This window comes from Aythya fuligula, chromosome 24 (genome assembly GCF_009819795.1).
Source record: "Aythya fuligula isolate bAytFul2 chromosome 24, bAytFul2.pri, whole genome shotgun sequence".
Lineage (NCBI taxonomy): Eukaryota > Metazoa > Chordata > Aves > Anseriformes > Anatidae > Aythya > Aythya fuligula.
This window is the reverse complement of record NC_045582.1, coordinates 3,416,188-3,436,864: the sequence shown is the minus strand read 5'-3', so window position 1 is coordinate 3,436,864 and position 20,677 is coordinate 3,416,188. Positions and strand designations below refer to the sequence as shown.

Here is a 20,677-nt window from a genome sequence, read left to right as displayed (position 1 = left end):
GCAACGGGTACCCGAAATTGCTGCCTGGACTCAGGAGGGATGCGTGGGGTTGACAACGGGTCTGCTGCCTGTCTTCTGTCCTGTGCTTCTGGCCTGGCAGCTGAAGCATCACCACTGGATTAGCTCCCTGTGTTTTTTTCACTTGCTGACCTTCATGGACCAAGGAGGGTGCAGTTTGGGTACCTCAGCACTCCATCTTCCTCCCACGTGTGTTTTTGATGGTATTTGATCTGTGTAGAATAGCTTAAAAGTTTACCAAGTGGTTTTCTTGTTTTGCAGTCCATATTGCCTTTTTTTTTTTAATTACTTTTTTTTTTTTTTTATCATTCTTAAAGAAAAAACACAATGCCAGCAGTCCACCCCTCTTGGGCAGCCCTGCAATAACAAACCAGTGTGCCTCTGCAGTGGAAGAAAAAAAAATTCCGGTAAGAGCTTGCGTCCTATTCAGTGTTAACAATTACGAATTAAGAGCATGTTTTCTAAATTGTGCGTGGCGGCATTTACAGAATTCACTTAAGCAGGTGTGGGAGGCCAGGAGAGCTTTTCATTACTAACTCTGTCATATGGCAGTAGCGTGCACTTCTCCTTGTAGTGGAAATAATCCTTAAATTCAGAGGGAAGCAGAGAACGGAGAAGCAGTAATGATGAAAAGGAAACAAGTATTTCAATTTCTGATTCAAAAGAAGGTCACTGAAGTTCACAGTTGCATAAAGCAGTCTGTTGGGTAATGAACTAATGCTGGTCTTAATCTTCACATGATTCAGACTGCGTATGAATACAGGATGAGGATCCTGATGAAAGTGAGTCAAACTGAAGTTGGTTCAAGTACAGTGAAGGGGATTATCTGAAAGGGCTGGCTTTAGTGAAACTGTAATAAATCTTGCCTCTGTGAAAGAGGAAACAGCCATTTACAGGTGTCTGAATGCAGCCAGCATCCTTCGTGGGGAGGCTTGGCTGGAGTTACCCATCCTATGTCACACAAAGAGGGGAATGAAGCTCATCCTTATTTGAGTATGGGGATGTAAAATCCATTTTACAAATGAAATACTTTTCCCAAGGTAATAAGTGGCAGGGTCAATACTTTAGAATTTCTCTCTCGTGTTGCTAGAAGCTTTTTTTTCTTTTTTGAGAAAACTATTGCATTGACTTTCTGGTAGAAAGAAAGGACAGAGTAATATAGCTCTGGCACTGTATGCTGCGTATCATGTAAATGAAATACTTCAGTGCAGAATTAACAGTTTCAGTCCAGAACTGTTTGTCCACTACTGTCTTAAAGAATTAAATCAAGTTCCTCATAATTAGATTGGAGTTAACATGAGAAGTTGTTGATATTGGTAAAATCACTCTTTCCAGTTATATGCTTGTTACAGACATAAGGTTGCTGGAGCAGGCTTTAAAGTTCATGTCTGTCTCTTCCTTGTGCTTTGGCTGCTCATAATCTACTTGTTCAGCTGGGATCTGGGATTTCTTTGAATGTCTGGACAAATCCATAGATGGAGCAGTACAGAACCCTTTCCAAATCATTCTGAAATGTAAATTCAGTGAAGTCTTAAATCACAATCTGTAATCAGTCTTTATGATACCACATCACAGAGCTGGAACACTAAAGCCCCAAACTTGGATTTGTTTTCTTACTCTTCTCTTAGGACAGTTTATGTGAGTCACTTTGAAAAGCAGTTTGTATAGGAGATAAGTTTGCTGTACTTTCAAAGGAAATGAGAAGTGCTATAGTTTAACTCTTCTAAGTTCTCCCTGAAACACTAAGATGACTTTGAATTCCTTGAAACAGACAGTGTCTGATCCTTTTGGAAAAATTATCAGCAGGTAAATGCCAAATTATGTCAGTACCCATGATTGCTTTTCCCCCTTTCTTTTTGTTACAAATTACAAATTTGAAATTACAAACTAAATTTCAAATTAGTTTGAAAGGGTACAGCAGAGTCGAGAAGATACTTTAGTTTTTTTTCAGGTAACAGCAAGTTGAAGAACAATTTCTGCAAAGCCCTGAAGATTATTTTTTTTTTTAGCTCTTTCTAGTTAAAATAATGAAACCTAAAATGTCTAAACCCAGAATTCATCTTGGGGTCAGAAACTTAATCTATACAACTACTGTCACATAATTTCATCCAATTGGTCCTATTTAACTCACTTAGACTGGATTACCTAGAATTGTATAGAAAAAAAAACCTAGAGCCTTCCTTCCCAGAAAATCATAATATTAAGAGCTCATTCCTCTATCCATCAGTATCCATCTGTTTCATCAATAGTTAGCTGGTGGACCTCTTTTATAGCTTGTTATTCTTACGCTGTTTGTTGCATTTTTCTTTTACTGTTCTGTTAAAATGATTTCTCTATAATGTGCTTTGTTTTGGTGTCTTTCTAGGGTAAATTCCTTTTCTTCCCACATCTAAGAAACTGTCTTTGGTAAAGCTGATGTGTAAATTACCCACCTGCAGATTATTGTTGCTGTGATTGGGAAGCTCAATTCGGATCAATTATGTACCTACAGTAGTGCTGCAGGAATACCGTGTACTCGCAGTGATTGCATGGGTCCCTTTGAACTGCATTCTTGACCACTAGGCCTGCCAGATATTTCCTCTAGCTAAAGAGCATTTCCTGGCCACATTTTTTTTGAAGTTCCTAGATGTATGATTGCCTATTGTCTAAGGCTTTCACAGATGGCTTAATCTACTCCAATCACATAAATTGTGCAGCAGAAATTATGGAGGCTTATCAGAGCAGATTTTTCCCTTTTATTTTTATCTTTGTGACCTAAATTGGGATTTGAACTTTGATCTCCAGAGTTGAAAGTTCAGCATGTTGACTCTTCCGTGTCATCCAGCATCTTCTGAGTTTACAGGGAAATGCACAGGTTGTGCAGGCAGGGCTATTAACCATCTGCCAGATATGGATGATAACCCTGTGCACTTTCAAAGGTGACATAATAGTTAACTTGTTTTTATTCTCATAGTTTGAGTTTCAGGGACTGATTTTTTTTTGCAAAAGCAGAGACTTTGTCTGTGTCTGAAGAGTGAAAAATGTGGTGTGTTCTCTGTGTGCCTCTTTTCTACCATGAAGAAATGCTTTGAGGATTCATAAAATCAGCTTCAGTTCCCATGAATATGCAGTTGGACACCATTTCAGGCTTCTGCCATGCAATATTAAAGATGGATTAATTTTCTTTATAATTAAATGTGTCCTCTGTTTAAATGGCAATTAATACATTTAAATTAAATAAAATAAATTAACTATTTAATACAGATTACAACTTAGTTTTTACCCCCTTTCCTTCTCTTTCTCCCTTAGCAATTTCTCCATTCCACATGGTGCTGTGCTCACATGCCACCCTCTTAATTGTCTACAGTTGACTTTCTCCATGGAAGCTGACGCCCTCGGATTTGTTGTGTTCTGGTTAGCCTTTTAGGAGTTGGTGCCTCCTGCAGTCACAGAATCACCTGCTTTGTGTTTGGGCCTTAAAATCCTTATGGGGTCCATTCATTTGCTTTATTCTGTGTATGTCAGAGTTCTCACTGTGAACTAACTTTTTGTTCTTTTTTATGCAGAATGATGTAAGGATAAAGTTTGAATATCATGGAGAAAGGCGGTGAGTCTGTCTTCGCTACTTTAATATTTTGCCTAGTAGAATACTTTAGTCAGGTTAAATATCTTGTTGGCTTCACTCTCCTTGATGCTGAGTGAAAAACACACACAGTAGTGAGAAATGTTGTCATTAAAGACAGATTATACACAACTTATTTTTTTAGAAAATAACTTTCCTCTTATTTATTTCCATAATATCTATTTGTAAGTGAATTGCAGTAATATTAAGTAAGCTTCCAGCCTGAGTCTTTTTATCTCAGATATGTTTCACTTTTGTTTCATTTAACTAAAATCAAATGAAGCTAATCAAACTAGCTTCATTCTTCTCTAGTTTGTCACTTCCTGATGACCTATCACTATTGCTGTCCTGCTGTGACTGAACAACATACACAGCAAGGGAAGGTGTTTCATTGGTCTCTGTTTCCTTGTTATTTCCTCTGATGCATGGTATTGAGATGCTTTCTTTAAAAAAAAAAAAAAAAAACACAACTGAATGGACATTTTTTGTTCACAATGTTGTGTCCAGCGGGTAAAATTTAGTCAGGTCTTTCATTCCCTGCTCTTCTGCATATATGAGTTTTTCTTGCTGAAAGAAAATTTCTCACACGAGTAAATTTTACTCATTTTGTAAATCTTGTGACTTTGTGTATGCAGAAGGTCATTACTGAGGTTTAAGACCACCTTACACATACTCTTAAGATACTAGTGCATCATATAATCCCTTCATTTTTCTTGTCAGAGGAGCTCAGGTGTGATTAGTACACACTTTCTCTGTCACAAGTTGATTTTGCACGGTTCATGCTCATTGTTAAAGGATCACTAACTGTTGCTTTTCAGAGGAAGTTATTGGTATGTTCTTTGGCACTTTGGGCTCCTGTTTTGTTTGTTGCAGGAGGTTATAAAATACACCTTAATTTTGGAGAACCTGACAACCTGCATCGGTTGATTACACACATTGTTGATGTGCCAGTCAAACATTCACAGAGGTCTTGTAAAAATGCATCTTGTGCTTATGCATGCACCAAAAAGGGTTTAGAGATAAGGATGTATCTAGTTTAGTAAATCAAGTTAAACCTTGACTGCTCATAGCGTCTGGATATAAAATAATAAAGCAATCAACGCATTGTTAATTATGGCTTAAAGCTTTCCCCTGTTGTTCATAGTTCATTTTTCACATCGAGGCCTCAATTTAAGATTATTTTAATGAACATTCTCCTGATGCTCTGTGTTTGGTCCAGTTTGGACCACGATGCTGGAGCTGGTTATAGCTCAGTGTATTGGAGCAGCCAACAGAGTGCAAATGCTGTACCAGTGGGAGCTCCTGGAAGCTGTAACGGTTGCCTCGAACTTTCAAAAGCTGGTCTCAAAAAGGCCCTAAATTGTCTCATATTTGAGAGGACCTCTCGATACCGTCATAGCTGGTCAGAGGCCATGTGAATGTACAGGAAGGCTCCAGGCTTGCTTGCAGCCTCTTTGAGGGTCCTCTTGGGCCTCCACTGAGGTCGAAAAGGGATCATGATGTTATTTATGTTCCAGTTTCCTTTTTCTGAAGAAATCAATTGGATTGTAAGCATGAATTTGTACGCTACTCCTTACAGGCATCCTATAGAAATCCTTTGGTTCCTTCCATTGCAGGCAGTATATTTTCAACATGAAGCAGTTCATGATTTGATGGTAAAACACAAATTTAATAAAACATCTTTATATGTTTGATAGTACCTCAGTACATGTTATGTACAGAGATCCTAACGGCCTGTTACTAGCAAAGGTTATCGACTGGGCTGCTTAAACTCTTCCTCAAGTGTTGTCCTTTGTCGAATGTAGGTATTTTTGTTAAAATAGGAAAACAATTTTTGTTGATAAAGCAAACCGTAAAGAATAACTTAATTTTTTCCTCAAAAAATTGAACAGTAACATTCGCCTAAGTCCTGTATGGTGAATTTTATGACTAAAAAAACGATTTTGGACACTCTGCTCTGTCAGAGTCATTGTGGGGACTGTGACAGAGCTGCTGTGCAAGGTGTCACAGCTTGTCGCGATAGCGTGTCATGACAAGGCACCTCGGAAGCGAACTCCTGTCACCACAGTCCCGTCACCTTCCGTGTCTCCTGCCTGAGTGCATTTAGGATGGCACAGAGCTCGGGGAGAAGGAAGGTTTTCCTGAAGTAACATTAAAATGAAAAGGTTGATTGTGTGTTAGTCTAATTATGCAGTTACGCTTGCCTGAATTCCCCATTCCCAGAGCGGTATGCAGTTACAGACAGCGAGCTCGCCCCGAGAATGTAAGTGTGTGTGCTGGGTTTCAGAGGAGCTGCCAGAGCTGACCACAAATATTTAAGGTGGTGAGGCAGGAATGGGCTCCTTAAACCATGCAGTCCATGATTTTGTGTTAGAAGAGTGCATGGAGTTTTTTACACTAATAGAATTTGTGGCACCTGAGAACAGCTCTGCTTTTCAATGCCGTGAGCACAGAATGGAAGCCTTCATAAGGGGCTTCAGTTCAGCTGAGAGCTAAATTACATTTCTACGGTGCCAGAGTGCTGTAATTTCATGGACGGCTTTCTTAGTAATATGTAGAAAATGTTATTGTGGGCTGTGTTTTTAACAAGGACAATTATTTCTAAATTGCTGAACGTTGTAGGTCTGGTAGCGAGATGAACCCTTCCTGGGAAGTGGCTGAGGAAGCCAACTAACACTAGAACTATTTAAAACAAAGGCTGCATGTAGAGAAAGGACACTGAGTGTTGGCAAAGCGTGCTGGATGGACTTTCTGGAAGTTGGGCCTTCTGTCCTGAGGTCAGGTTCAGCACAAAGCTGTGTGATTGCCCCCAGGGATTCGGGGTTTCACCAAGCTGCGAGCAAGATGGATCTCGAGCATCCGCGGTCCGTTCAGGTAGTCTGTGCTCTTCTTGATGGCAGAGTTGCCAAGCAGTGCCACGTTTATATAAATAACCACATTTTTTGTGCCAGTATTTCAGCTCGGCAGAGCTGAAGTTGCAATCTCAGAGCTTTCTGATAGCTCCCTGCACGGCAGTGCCACATCCCAGAGCTGTTGGACCTGCAGTCAGGAGGCAGCCTGGTCTTGTGGCCTGTGGCAGCAGATGGCGAGGAGTCTGCTTGCAGGAGCCCGAAGGCAGGAGCAACCACCTAAATGGATTTCTGGGCGGTCAGCATCCTTGGTTCACTAAAATAAGGTCTGGCGAGTTGTAAGCTATAGTTTACATTTGAGTCCTCCAGTTCTTGACCCAGCACATTTTACTGGCTGATTATTCTTCCGAGAGAGGCAAAATCGTCTTTTTCCATGGCCGTCAAGGTAGCAACTTTCTGAGTACTTGGCAACTTCCTGCAGGAGAATGTTCCAGCAAAATAAACAGTTTTAGGTGCTTTGCTGGAACTTCGTTTTACTGCTATGCCTAAAGCATTATCGCTTCTATCCTCATGGAGGCAAAATGGTAATAAATACCTAACAAAGAAATCTATACTGCGCTTTTCTTAAAAGCATGCCTGTGCTGTGGTGTGCACCAGGGTTCCCCTAGGACAGTTGTACCTGTTGCCATTTCAGCTTTCTTGAGGCCATTGATGTGTTATTGGCCTAGGATGCTCTGCCACTCAGCTGGCAAGGAAACGGCTGGATGTCAGGACAAGGATTTTAGTGGGCCACAAAGTCTGGGCTCACAGATAGCGATCAGAAAAAATTATATCTCTGTGTATTTTAATTGTCAGTCCGTTGGTGGATATGCCCAGAGTTGCATTACATGTAAGCACACAAGAATAATACTTACATGTATTTTATTTAAATCTGTCTCTTTTACTAAAGTAGGGAGGACACATGAGATTATGATGAGATTGAGATTGATCTGCTGTATATAAATATTTTGAATTACTATAAGTCAGATGTTGTTACAGCTGAAGCAGTATTTAAGTTTTGATATATTACACCTCTGTAATTAAAAGAGAGAGAGAAAAACCAAAATTAAAAGAAAAAAAGCCACGAGTGACCAACAGTTGCATGTGAGTTAGGTTTGTCTTCAACTCCTGAGGAAAAGCTGCTGCTTGTTGCATGGGATCTGAGGTAGAACTACAGAAACAGGGTGGTGAGTCTGTGTTTCGGGTGTTTGGAGTTTGACTTGAATTTGCAGAGGGCAAATGTGGAGCTCATGTCCCCGATCACCTTTGGGATCGAGGGCTTTGAGGTTCCTTTGTGTCTGCCTGCCGATACCTTCCCTCAGGAGTCCAGGCCTAACTTGCTGTGGGAAAGTTTGCTGAAACCTTTCAGTTGGAACACATTTTGGAAAATATTAAGAACTGAGTTTTTTTGTTCAGATATCAGAGTATTTAAACCAAAATGCCTTTTTGTTCTTTGGGCCTTTTGCTGCATAAATCTCACTAAATGTATTTGTGTGTGTCTAGTGCCTGAGGCGGTATTCTTTAAGCCAACATACATAGTAGATTTGTGTCCTCTTATGTGGAAGAAATTTATTCAGTAAAGGATACTTTTCTATCCAGGAGCAAGGGCATTCTATTTGAAGTCTTCAGCTGAATAATTCTGAGGTTGCATTTTGCATTTTGGTGAACCAATTTGCAAATGCACCAGAGATTAACAATTCCTTGCTAAAATAAATAATATTAATTCAAGCTTAAAAAGATAATTACCGATTTGAGGATGAAAGTAAAACATTTGTGTTCTGTTTCTGTTTTTTAATGATTCAACCATCTAATTTGATTGCATTATCAGGTATATGTCTGAATTCAATAAGTAATTTTCTTGTTGTTTTTCCAGAATTATCCCATTTGTCCGTCCTGTGCGCTATGAAGATGTGCAACAGAAAGTGAAAACAGCCTTTGGCCAGCCCCTGGACCTCCACTACATGAACAATGAGGTACAGAGCATTCTTATCAGTGTCCAAAAAAATGCAACAATCTCTCTAGATGATGCCTCCTTTTTCCATCCCAAATTGTGTGCCTTTAAATTTAATTTTTAATTTTTCCCTCTAATATGGACCCATGATTGAATCTCTCTGCTCCAGAGGAAGATGTGCTGATACAGACAGAACATGACACTGATGTCTGTATTGTAGACATCATCATCTTGCGTCTTCCTACTGGTGTTATTTGGGAGACTTTCTTGGGGAAGTAAAAGCAAGTTAATTGAAGTATTTTGGCTATTGAAACCAACTATCACAGGCCAGTAGATACGCAGTCTGCAGACTACAGGCAGTCCCCACATCATTTCTTTAGCTGTCCAGGAACAGATTTAGAAGTGTCTAGTTTGCCATCCAGGCATTTGTAACACATTTACTTCTTGCTGGCTGTGACCCTTCTGCACATTGCTCAGCTCGCAGGCAAACAACATGAGTGAGGGTACAGGGAATGCTATCGAGTGGTTGTGAGGGATTATGGGCACTATAGTTGATAAAAGAAAGTGACCTGGGGAGTATGCACTTGTCTCTGAGGAACTGGGTAGTCTGTGTTAACAATTTAAGTATTTTTTGGCTTTCTCCTGGCTTTTCCTGTTTGTTTTTTTTTTGTTGTTTGTTTGTTTTGTTGTTGTAGTGTTGCCTTTGTGTTGTTAGAGACTGCATTCCTATGAAAGAGATGTAAAACCCCATTCACCAGTAGAAGTCAAACAAAATGAAAGTATTTCTTCAGTGTTAATAACATCCACGTATCTAGATGTGAATTGGCTGTGGAATAGAAGGTGTCTGAGGGTAATTTAATGGGGTTTTACCAGCAAGTTTTTAAAATCTTATTTGATTCCCTCTTTCAGAGCGTAAATCTTCCCTGTGTTCATCTCTTAGCTGAAACCTAGTTTTTGTTTGATTGTTAGGTCTGGATTCATAAATATTCAGAGACAATGTTCTCATCAGGGAGTCAGCCTGTCTCTGACTTGTTCTTAGCAAGCAATGAATTCAGGTAGCAATTAGTATTTTGTGGATGTTGCCTTAGGGAAATTTGCATGAGGTCAACCACTTTTCTGATGGTATGGAAGGAAAGCTCTGTATAAAAGGACAGTAAGACAATATTGTGATGAAAACCTGTGGCATAATTGAGCAATCAGAATCCTATTCTATATTCTGATCTTACTTTTATTTTTTACGTCTTGTTTAAATTCCTGTTGCAGAAGTAGACTCTTTTTTCTGTTCTTTCTAATGATTTTTTTTATGTTCTGTATTTTGCAGCTATCGATTCCTCTGAAAAACCAAGATGACCTGGATAAAGCAGTAGATCTCTTAGACCGAAGCTCTAATGTGAAAAGCCTTAGAATATTACTGCTGTCTCCGGACAGAAACCATGTACGTAACAACTTCTGTGACTGCAGCAAAACTTAGTCGTAATGGTGATTTTATCCAAGCATAATAGGAATTAGTAAGATTTTTCTGCTTCAGAGACACACATGAATATGTTTATTCTCTTTGTTTTGGCTTTACCTATGGGGGAGTTTGTTTTGTTGTTTTCTTTTTCTTTTTCTTTTTTTTTCTGGCTGCAGCAGGTGTTTAGGGACTAAACTATTGAAAAGAGGTTTTCAAGCTGTAATTATGAAGGATGTTTTATGTGGAGTACCCAATGACTGTATGCAGAAAACTCTTGATGAGTTTGATTCATAGAGAGCTTTTTTAAGTTCCAGTTAGTAGCACAGTGTCAAAACTGCACGTAATTATCTTGTCTTTAAGAAAGCACAAGTTGTTCTTGAAGACAAGCTATTAGCAATTTTTTTTTTTTCTGGATGGAACGCCTCAGGATATACCTGATGCTTTTCCAGTTCTGTGGCTTAACTGCTTTGAATCCAGTCTTGCTGTGTAGGAACTGAGTTGCTTTTAGCTGATAATACACACCTAAGATGAATTTGACTGTCTTGGTTCACTGTCCATCATAAGGGGCTGTGGCAGTCAGTGACTATTAGAGTAGTTTGCACTTTTCATCAGAAAAGACTGTAACATAAGAAGTAAGTCAAATTCCCAAATATGCCTATTTTAGGCAGTGAATTGAAATACGAACTGAGGAGGGCAAAAAATGTCCCAAGTTTCTTATACTGCTGGTCTGCACGTGAACTCTGTTCACTCAGGCTGTTAAACCAGTGCTTTTGGGGTGATTATTTTTGGTGATTTTTTTTCTTTTATTTTTAGAATAAAAGTTATCCAGCTTTTAAAGCCAAAGACCCCTGGTAGCTTAGATATCTGATTTGCAAATTACTAAATTTTCTTGAACAGCATGACACAAAAAGCTACCCTGTCTTGAAATCTCTGTTGATCGTAGCTTGTCAATCTTGAATGTTCATCCTTGTGCAAGTTCTGCAGGCTGTGAGCTCCAGCTCTTGGAATAATCACTCCTCTAATTCTTAGAGCTGTCAGGGGAATTAAATACACTTTGTACTATTTTTGAAATTGATGATCTATGCTAATAGACAAATAAACACCATCAGGTGTATTAACAGCAGCTTCTCAAACGTGCCAAAAGCTGGAAGGGTACTGGGGGAACGATGATGTTCTTTGTCCTATGCCCTGTCCCTAAGCATTTGTTACTGGCCGCTCTGAAGACAATACTTGGCAAGAAGGCCTTTGGTCTGACCTAGTGTAGTCAGACTTTGTTCTGTGTGGTCAGGAAATGGTCTGGGAAAGGTGGCCTCTACTTTTGGTATTATCCAGTAAAACAATCGTCTTTTACAGCCCTCTTAATTCCAGTGTCTTGAGGCTACAAACCAGATGTTATATGATACTATCTAAACTTTACGTAAGCCCCCAAGACCTTCCTACAGTAAACACTCAAGTAAGTCTCATCCCTACACCAGCCAGTAGCCAGTACTGTGGTGGTGTCCTTTTATTAGCTGTTTTTTCCTCTTTTGCTCAAAGCAGAAACAAACAGCAAAGTCTTCAGTAAGTGCCACTGTTTCCCCCCTCTCCTCTGACTTCCTCTTCATCTCTTGAGTTGCCTGACAGGAGAGCCCTACATGTGATAAAGCAAAAGCCCACGAGCCTGAAGGAGGTTTCTTGGCTACATGATCTCATCCCACTAAGGGAGCGGGAAGCATTATTTTTCCTGAAGTACAGGATGCAGATTTTGTTTTAGTTGTGCTCTTTTTCTGGGGATGGAAAGGTAATGCCGTGACTTTGGCACTAATATGTGTATAACACAACTTTCCAGTGACTAGTACTGTGAGCCTGTCTTTGTTTTTATTAATTTCCTTATGCCTCTTACTGTGGCTCACTTGTGCTCTTTCTTTTAGCAAGAAACTCACTCCTGTCATCCTTTCTTTCTTTTTAGAAACTAATGGGAAGAACTGGTTAAGTTGAACACCTAGAGTACTAAAGGCAGACTGTCCACATAACTGGTGTGACCTTTGCATCTGTTATTCAGCTCCCATGAATGTATTCATGACGGAGTTTCTGCAGTTTAAACCAGGCTCCCTCCTTGCTTGGTGCAAAGGATTTTCCTTTTTAAATGACCAGCTGTTTGATGGTTTTACTTTTTGGATTCTACAGCCTCACACCTTGTTTGTCAGTCCTATTCAAGTAAAATTCAAAAGAGAGGATTCATTTCCTTGGGGTCTCTTTGGTTCTGTTTGTCTCAGTAAAATAAGTGCTTCAGAAACATTCAATTCTGTAACAGATGAGAGAAAGGGCATATCCTATCCTCTTGTAAAACTAGGTACTTTAGGACAATTGAAATCAAAAATCCCCTGGTCTTGAGCACCTGCTTGGTCATGCATAATATCTCATTTGCTCGGGGGAGGTTGCCAATCCACAGTATTTCAAATATTCGGACCCTGCTGCAGCATCCTCACACAACTGGTGCCCAGGATCAGTATTCACAGCAAAGCTCAGTTCTATGGTAAAAGCCCACGTTACCTGTGCAGTCCTCAGGGAGTGCGCAGAGGGGTTTACTCCCTGGAGTTCCACAAGTGAGCACGTTAAAGAGTCTGGTTTCAGCATTTAAGCCTTGCAGTTTCTCTGAGAGAGCTCTGTGTAACTGTCGCACAAGGAGGACAACAAATTTCCTGGGCAGCTTCTTACTGTAGTGAATTGCAAAACCACCCTGTGGTTTCTCTTTCTACAAAGCATACTCGAGTTACCCCTTCTGTCTTCCTCAGCAAATGCAGGAGAAGTCCTGTGGCACGTCTCCTTTCACTGCTCTTTCTGCTTTGAATGAAAGGAAGGCACTGTGGAAAAAGGATCTTTAATTCGATTACATCCATGTAAGTGCAGGGAAGGATGAGTGAAAGCAACGCAGGCAGCATTCATCTTGTAATCTCCCAAGTCTTTGTGCTTTCAAAGTCTAGGATTTATTTTTGCCTAGGCTGATCAGTCAGCTCTCTTAAAAAATGTGGGGAATCAAGTTGCTAGCTTTCTGAAAGAGTGCAAGATTCATAATTTACTGCTGCTGGCCAAAGTGGCTGGCAAAACTGCAGCTTCTTCCGTGGTCTGATATCAGAGGGTGATCTGAGCCCCTTTCCTGTTAGCTTCACAGGTAGCTGCTAAAGGAAGACAAACACTGAGACCGGTAAATCCTGCGTGTTATTTGAGGCTGGAGGGAAGCATGCTCTAGTTGTTTGACTCCTGTTCTACAGAATAATTGCAAAGCTTCCTCTTTTGCTGCCTTTATTGTTTGTGTTCTTTGAAGTAATAAGACATCAGGCTGTAGGGCTGGTTTTCAGCTACTTTCTTGCTACTAAACGTAATGTTTTTGAAACTGTGGCCAGATTGCTTGAGCTCCTCAGTCTCATTTTGTTCTATTTCACTTTCATTTTACCCAACAGACAAGTTCTTCACCCCATTCTGGACTGCCCAAACAAGTCAGGATTAAAACCTCCCAATCTGTGGGGGATGTGAACACACCCTATCAGCAGCCAGAACCCAGAAGTAGGCATCTGTCTGTCAGTGAGTATTTTTGCCACTTCTGCTTGTCTTTATTTTGTGAAAATTACCTTTTGGGCACTAGGATTTATGGTATAGTGTTTATGAAAGCCATGAGAAATTGAAAGGTTATTCTAGGACAAGGCTGTTCATTTTCAAAAGCTCTTAATATGTTTATAATAGAATGTTTCAAAGTTCCTTACTAAGTTGTTGAACAGCTGAGGAGCTGCTAAAAGGGATGTGTTAAAGCCAGATTCATTGAGGTTAGAAGTTTGGAAAGCTTACGTGAGTCCATTAAGCTTTTTTATTTAGATTGGCAATTTCACTTCATGAAATCTAGATTTGATTTTTTATTTTTTTTTATGTTGAGTTTTGGAATTGGTGCTTGGTCCTGTAATCAAGCATTTTATGAGTATCACAGGAATTGCCACGGCGTATCTAACCGCTGCCCTACATACAGAGTTCCCTTACTTTCCACTCTCCTAATTACCTATGGGTAGAGCACAGGCAAATACGGTAGGTGAGTGGCACAGCTGCACAGAAAATAATTTTAAAAATTCAATGTAATATGTAACTTTGTCTCATTTCCTTTGTGTTTGTTAGCTTAGTGAATACATACTCAGTGAGAAGGTCCACGTAAGACTCCAGTAATGCAAATAATCTAAACCTGTACGTTGCCAAGTACTATCAATTCTCATAACTTCTAAAAGTTAGTGTGCAGAGTTTTAGAGAAAGAACTCACTGACTGTGTGTACATGTTGCAGAACGTATGATGTACCATAGTGCATTGATTTACATCCACAAGCATGCATTTCATCTGCATGGTTTCTACCTGTGGTAGGTTTGGCTGAGTCGTCCCAGTTTCTCGTGATATCCCCCTGTATAACTGTAAAGTACTGTTGAAAGATGCTCAAAGCTGCTAAGATTTTTATATTAAAAAAATAAAAATAAGTGTCTGAAGTTCCTTCAAAGATTTTTGGGTCAAAACAAAAAGCTCCGTGGTTTAGAATCTGTGTCCTCTGTGTGAAACCTCAGTGAGCTGTGAAAGAGCAGGAAGAAGGTGAAGGTGATAATAGGGATCTGCAGCCTGAGATGGTGTTCTGTGTAAATGACTTTTGCTTTAAAAGTGAGAAAAGCTGAAATTTGCAGGAAACAGAAGCAGAGGATAGTTGTGTTTGCTTTAACAACTATTTTAGGGCTTGTCAGGCCCAATGCTTCAGCTGACAGGTGCTGCAAATCACAAGGGCAGCACTAGGAGCTGGGAATGTCAGTGTTGTTCTGTTTCCAAGTTCTAAACCAGCTCTCTCTGTGGAAGAGGAGTGCTTCAGGTTCATTAAGTGTAAACTTGAGGCGTAATCTTAACCATATTTTGTTTAACAGTATTTGCAAAGCAATCCTGGTGTCAAATAACAAATCTGATTAAATTAGTACAGACAGTCCCATACTGGGGGCCCTAAACCAGAGTCAGATTCACACTGCTCTGACCAAAGTTAATTGGGAGAGGAAGCTCAGTAGAGAAGGACTTGAGAACTGGACCAGCAGTTCTCTAAATTAGACTAATTTAGCAAGTCTTCTGTATCTTTTCTGGAGTCTGCTGATCCCCTTTTACACAGTTTGCTTTTGTGAAGTAGCAAACAAAAACAAAGAAGTGCTATAAGCTGAAGTACGTCTGGGACTGGTACAGAAAGGGTTTACCCATCCATTCTAGTTTGAAGTTAACATGCATAAAAAGAGCAGCATTCCTTGGTCCTATAAGGCAAGCAGTGATATCCATGCTTGTCTGAACACCACGTTTCTTTTTTTTTCAGACAGATTTGATGCCAAAAATATCTGATTTTTAAAAATCTTTCTCTTTTGTTGGCATTCGAAGGTATCCAAATCATGATGCCAAAGCTAACAGACTGTACCGCGTGTCTGTCATGGGGAAGCGGTACGGTACTAAGGGGCCCCTTCTGTAACCCTATTACACAGACTCTCTCCTCTTATCCTGGCTTATGAACATTTTCTGATTAGCCTGTCATCAATCATAAAGGCACTAGTTTTATTTTCTGAACATGTCAAAGTTTCAGGCTGCTACCTTATTAAGAGGTCCAGAAGGATTCCAGTTTTTCAGGAGGTTTGATAGTAAGTTGGCAATAGCTTAGCATTAAATCTGCTCCCTCTTCCTCCTCTTTTCCTATCTTTGATTTTGGAAGAAGAGCGTACCCTTGTTAGCTAGCATTCCAGGCACAGAAACTTCCCTGTTCATGACATGTCGTGAGATGGAAGTCGAAGGCAGAGTAGAACAGAAGGTGTTCGCAGGAGATCCATCCGTGTAGTTCCTGTCTTCTGAAACAGCCATGCCTCGAGCCCGCTGTCACCAATTCAGAGGAAGTAAAGATAAGTTTTATTAAAAAAAAAAAAAAAGAAAAAAAAAGAGAGAGAAAAAAAAGTTGCTAAGCATTCTGGCAGCACTTGTGTTTTTTCCACTCACTTCCTTTGGTACGCATTGATTTAGTGCCGACTTCCCTTTCCTGCCCAGCGCTGGTGGCCGGTCCACAATAGCGGCTGGGCTGCTGCCAGCAGGACTGGGGCTGCCTTCGGCCAGCCGTGGTGGCATTGTCTTGGAAAGAGTGAAAGTGTGCTCCCGTGACTCACTCGGTGCAGCCACAAAGCACACTCGCTTGTTTATCCCTGCTGCAGTTGGCTCGTGCCATCACGTGAGCTCCGCAGAGCTGCTTGGAAAATCAGGTAGTAGCTCAGCAGATTTTTGTGCATGCAGTCCACCTCCCCGCCGCCTGCTCTGAACCATGCCAGCAGAGGGTTTTTTTTCCGCTCCGCAGCCCTCTGAAAGGTGTACATGCTGGTTTTCGGCTAGCTTCTGCCAATGTTTGCCTTCACTCTTTATTACAATAATTTCTGTAGAAAATATTTTCCTTGGGAGAGGATTTGCTGATCTTCACCCATCTTTCGTAGCACCTGAGTACACACAGTTAATTAAAGACAGTGTTGTGAGGAGCACAGCTTGAGAGCTGATCTTAAAACGCTGTCTCTGACTTCATGGGTGACCTTGGGCAGATCGGCTGGACCACGGCATTTCTTGGAGCTCACGACTTAACGTGGTGGGAGCCGCAGGTGGATGGGTCACTGCAGAAAAGGGTTTTATTCCTTCCTGTTTCTCAAGTATCCTCTTTGAGATCAGCAAAGAAAAAGCAAATCCCAGGGGCTGAGCTTTTCTGAGAGGCACAACAGAAACTCCTTAGGCAGTACCATAACAGATGAGTAAAATGTTTTTCTCATTGTTTTCTTTTGGCCCCTAAACATATACGCTCTGACCATTTACCTGTCTCATAAATGAAAATTGCAGAATTGACCTCTGTGTGTTTTTGCCCAAGCTAACTGTACAATTTCACATAGCAGAACAAATTTTGGGGTCATTTACAAAGTTACCAGTCTTCCCATGGAACACTTAAATTGTTCAGTATCGGTACGATCAGCTGATGATAGCTAGCAGGGATGGTGTTCTCACTCAAGGTAGATGAGGCAAAGTTACAGCCAAGGCAAAAGATCGATTGCTCTGACCAGAGTTTTGTCTAGTGATTAGCAGTGTAGTGAAGTTTGTGCCCCTGTTAGAAAGCCAGGAAGTCCTGAAGTCCTCTGCCTTCCCCAGGATAATGAAGTTATGCTCAGAGGATTGAGCAGAAGAGGTTAGAGACAGGTGACAGCTGCTTTAGGAGCTTTGCCAGCAATTTTCTTGTAGCAGTTTAAATGGAGCTACAGGAGCTCACTCACCAATTTGCTTTCTTACATCACACCTCCTGGTCCCACTCCAGACTATAAGGCTTACTCCAGCATTGCTGTGATCAGAGAGATCTAACGATAGAGGTGAATATTCGGGTTTTGTGTGCGTGCACATGCTGTCTCGTTTCAGTAAGCGTCAGTCTCAAAGATGTCCTTCTCTCTGGCTCAGGTTCCCAGAACACAGGCCGAAGTTCACCGCCCCCTGGGTACGTTCCAGAGAGGCAGCAGCGCATTGCTCGGCAGGGTTCCTACACCAGCATCAACAGCGAAGGCGAATTCATCCCAGAAACCAATGAACAATGTGTGAGTATGAACATCGGGGTAACAAAAAGGAAGCCCAGCAGTTAAGGAATTGCTGCTGCTGTCTGGGCCCTCTCTTTCACTCCAGAATAATCAGTAGTTGTAGCTGTGTTAGCAGCTACTGGTGTTGCCTTGTTCATTCAAGCCATGCTTCAAACCTCAGTGCCTTTGTTGGACTACCAGAAGCTGTTGCATTGGTTATTGGGCACAGTCTCTCCACCTCCGAATGAACCCTGCAGTTCTGGTGGCATTACACATGTATGCTCAGGTTTCCTATGGACCCTCTTGCATTTGAAACTGCGGTTTCCATTGAAAAAAGTAGGAAGTAAGGCCAAAGGGCAACCTGCAGGTGGGGACAGCAATGCAGTAGCACCAGCAGAGACTGTTTCTGAAATTACTTGTGCTCAAACCCAGCACGCTGGTCGACTCACTTTAATCGTCACAGCAAAGTCCTTCATCACCCAAAGCAACGCCGTGGCTCAAATTCAGTATGTGCTTAACAGTTTATGTGGGACAAGTAGGAAAAACATACTCCCTAAATAGCTTTAGACTCTCCTCTTCCTCTGGATATCCTCCAGGCGAGCAGTAGTGGACTCTGATTCTCTTGTGCAGCCTCTTTTAGGCATCAGACTGACGTTGCTGTGTGACTTCTTTTGTGTTGCAGATGCTGGACCCTTTAAGCAGTGCTGAGAACTCGGTGTCAGGAAGCTGTCAGTCCTTGGACAGGTCAGCAGACAGGTATAGGCTGGTAGGAACTTACGTGCTCAAATCAAAATACCAGTTGGACTTCTACAAAAGGCTATTTTCCATCTCAAATTTTCTTGGAGAGAACTAGGAATTTATTTCCTACCTATATCCCAATATATTTCTTAGAGAGAATTAACTGCATCTTAAGGCTGTTTTATTTTCTGGCAAAACCATACACCAACAACCTGGTGCTTCAGTAGCTCTGTGTTAGAAATACAAAGTTCTAAAGTCTGCCGTCTGCGTGGAGCCTGGGCTCAGAACATCTGGCTGCGGGGTATTTAAATCTTTTAGACAAGGCTCTACTTGTTCATTTGAAAAAAGAAAAAACAACAACCTATTCTAAGGTTACACAAATATATCATTACACCAGATTCCTGTGCCCTGCAAGATACTCTATTAATTCCTCAGGTAAATGGGGGGGGGGCTCTTCTTTTGGTGAAGTTAGTCACAGTCTGATGGTCTAGATCTTTCTCTTCCCTTCCTTTGCTGGTGGTGGTGCCCATCTCCCGCAGGTATTAGTATCAGTGCTGCCTTTGAACATCTAGAGTGTGCGTGAAAAAGGCTGAGAATTTTTAACTGCTTCCCATGTAAAATCAATAATTCAAAATAACCTAAAAATCATAAACTGAAATGCCCCACTTAAGGTTATGTACGGACCCTCCTAGAAGGAGTATTTTTTTTTTTTTACAAAGACAAGTCCTTTTCTTAATTCAAGGAATCTAGAAGCTACAAAATTAATTTCTTCCCCATCAGGCTTTGATTTGGGGGAGAAGGAAAGGCGCACATGCCCTGAGGTGTCAATAGGCAACTGTAGGTCCTATTAACCTGAATAGCAACCATGGCTTCCCATATAGGCTTCACCTTGTTTCTAAGGTTCTTCTGAGCTGGTTCCTATAGGTAATGTAAGCCTTTATGTTGAGGTTGGGTTTGGATCCATCTGCTTCTTCCACACAGTTTGAGTCACAAAGAAGCAGTTAAATTAACCTCTGTGTGCACACATTTACATTTATTTATTTATTTTGGGTTTTCTTACCTGTCCTTCTCTCCCCTTGTCCTTTAAAGTGCGGGTATCATCTGGGGAAGCTGTTTTTCTCCTTGTACACTGGTTTAAAAATAAAAAAGTGTAGGTAACACGGCTTTGGTACAGATTAAGTTTGTGTAATCTCTTTAGAGGTGTTAGAGGCCTTCTGCCAAGCAAGAAGCTGCACTTAGGCTTGCTTTGAGGAGTCCTGCTTATTGGGGAGAGCTGTGAGGTATCGTTGCTGTAAGCAATGTTTGTGGTTGGGCTCATCTGCTGCTGGTAGAGAGGAAAGGGAACAGAAGTTTTCAGGACAGGAACTCTTAAAACTCACGATGAACCTCTTAGGGCAGTGGACCCCTTTCTCTCCTGCCCCGTAAGCAGTGTACAAGCGGTGTCCTGTTTTGCTCTTCCTCTCAGCCTTGGATTTAACCTTCCATTTCACGTAGCTGCAGGAAGCATTAGATTTCAAACCATGGGCTGGGGAACCACTGAATGAGTGACACAAACTGAACAGAAAGGATGCCTGCTCATGCTGGGAAATAGTCTGGGGCTAAGCCTGACTTTGTTTTAGCATGAAATTATTGTAGGGACACCAGCTTGAGAATCACTGTTACCGATGTGCAAATACATTAGCTTGTATTTTAAAGTCCTTGTAGGTTTCTCTCCAGCTGCTAGCAAAACTTACTCTTGCCTTCTTTCTTTAATAGTCCTTCTTTTCGGAAGTCACGGATGTCAAGGGCACAAAGCTTTCCTGATAATAGACAGGAGTTCTCAGGTATGTCAGCGTCCAGTATAAAGAGTTCTTGATCCAGACATTTCTGCTGTTTGCTGGCTAGCCTCCATGTTTGCTGGGATGATAAAAATAGAGGAAATGGGGATATGTTGATTGAAAAGTGCTGAAGTTATTTATTTCCTACATCTTCCTAAAAAAAAAAAAAAAAAAATCAAAAAAATCTGCTGTATCAGGAAAATTCTGTCCTTAGAAAACGTGTGCTTTCTGAAGGACCCTCACTTCTCTCTTGGCATCTACTTCCAGACCGCGAGAATCAGATCTATGACAAAGCCGGGAAAGGTGGAACCTACCCTCGGCGCTACAACGTCTCCATGCAGCACAAAGACTACAACGATGGTGAGTGGTGTTCACACCTTCATTCCAGACTTAAAAAAGAAACTGAAGCATTGGCAACCTCCAGGGACCAGCAAAACTTTTCAGGAGTCTCTGAATACCCCGCTCCGTGCAGTTAGTGCCCGAGTTGCTGCTATTGTGCATGATGCTGCACATGATGCTTGTCCCTTTCCAAAGGGACACAAGATTTCTTTGATTATTTTGTCCTTTCTGCATATATCCAGGCTGATCTGTGAGTGGTAAGGTTGAGCATTG

At 41.1% G+C, this 20,677-nt stretch overlaps 1 protein-coding gene across 2 annotated transcripts in view; it reads left to right on the top strand.

Annotated features, from left to right (window-relative positions):
• MAP3K3 (mitogen-activated protein kinase kinase kinase 3) overlaps window positions 1–20,677 on the top strand; it is a 42,593-nt gene that overhangs the window by 7,293 nt on the left and 14,623 nt on the right. Inside the window, exons 3-11 of one of the 2 annotated variants that reach the window (XM_032202620.1) lie at window positions 336–425; window positions 3,564–3,604; window positions 8,381–8,480; window positions 9,780–9,893; window positions 13,352–13,472; window positions 17,398–17,531; window positions 18,193–18,254; window positions 20,004–20,071; window positions 20,333–20,425. In XM_032202620.1, coding sequence (XP_032058511.1) covers window positions 336–425; window positions 3,564–3,604; window positions 8,381–8,480; window positions 9,780–9,893; window positions 13,352–13,472; window positions 17,398–17,531; window positions 18,193–18,254; window positions 20,004–20,071; window positions 20,333–20,425 — 823 coding nt within the window. Of the gene's footprint in view, window positions 1–335; window positions 426–3,563; window positions 3,605–8,380; window positions 8,481–9,779; window positions 9,894–13,351; window positions 13,473–17,397; window positions 17,532–18,192; window positions 18,267–20,003; window positions 20,072–20,332; window positions 20,426–20,677 lie in introns of both variants that reach the window. The other variant, XM_032202618.1, reaches the window with a different exon arrangement.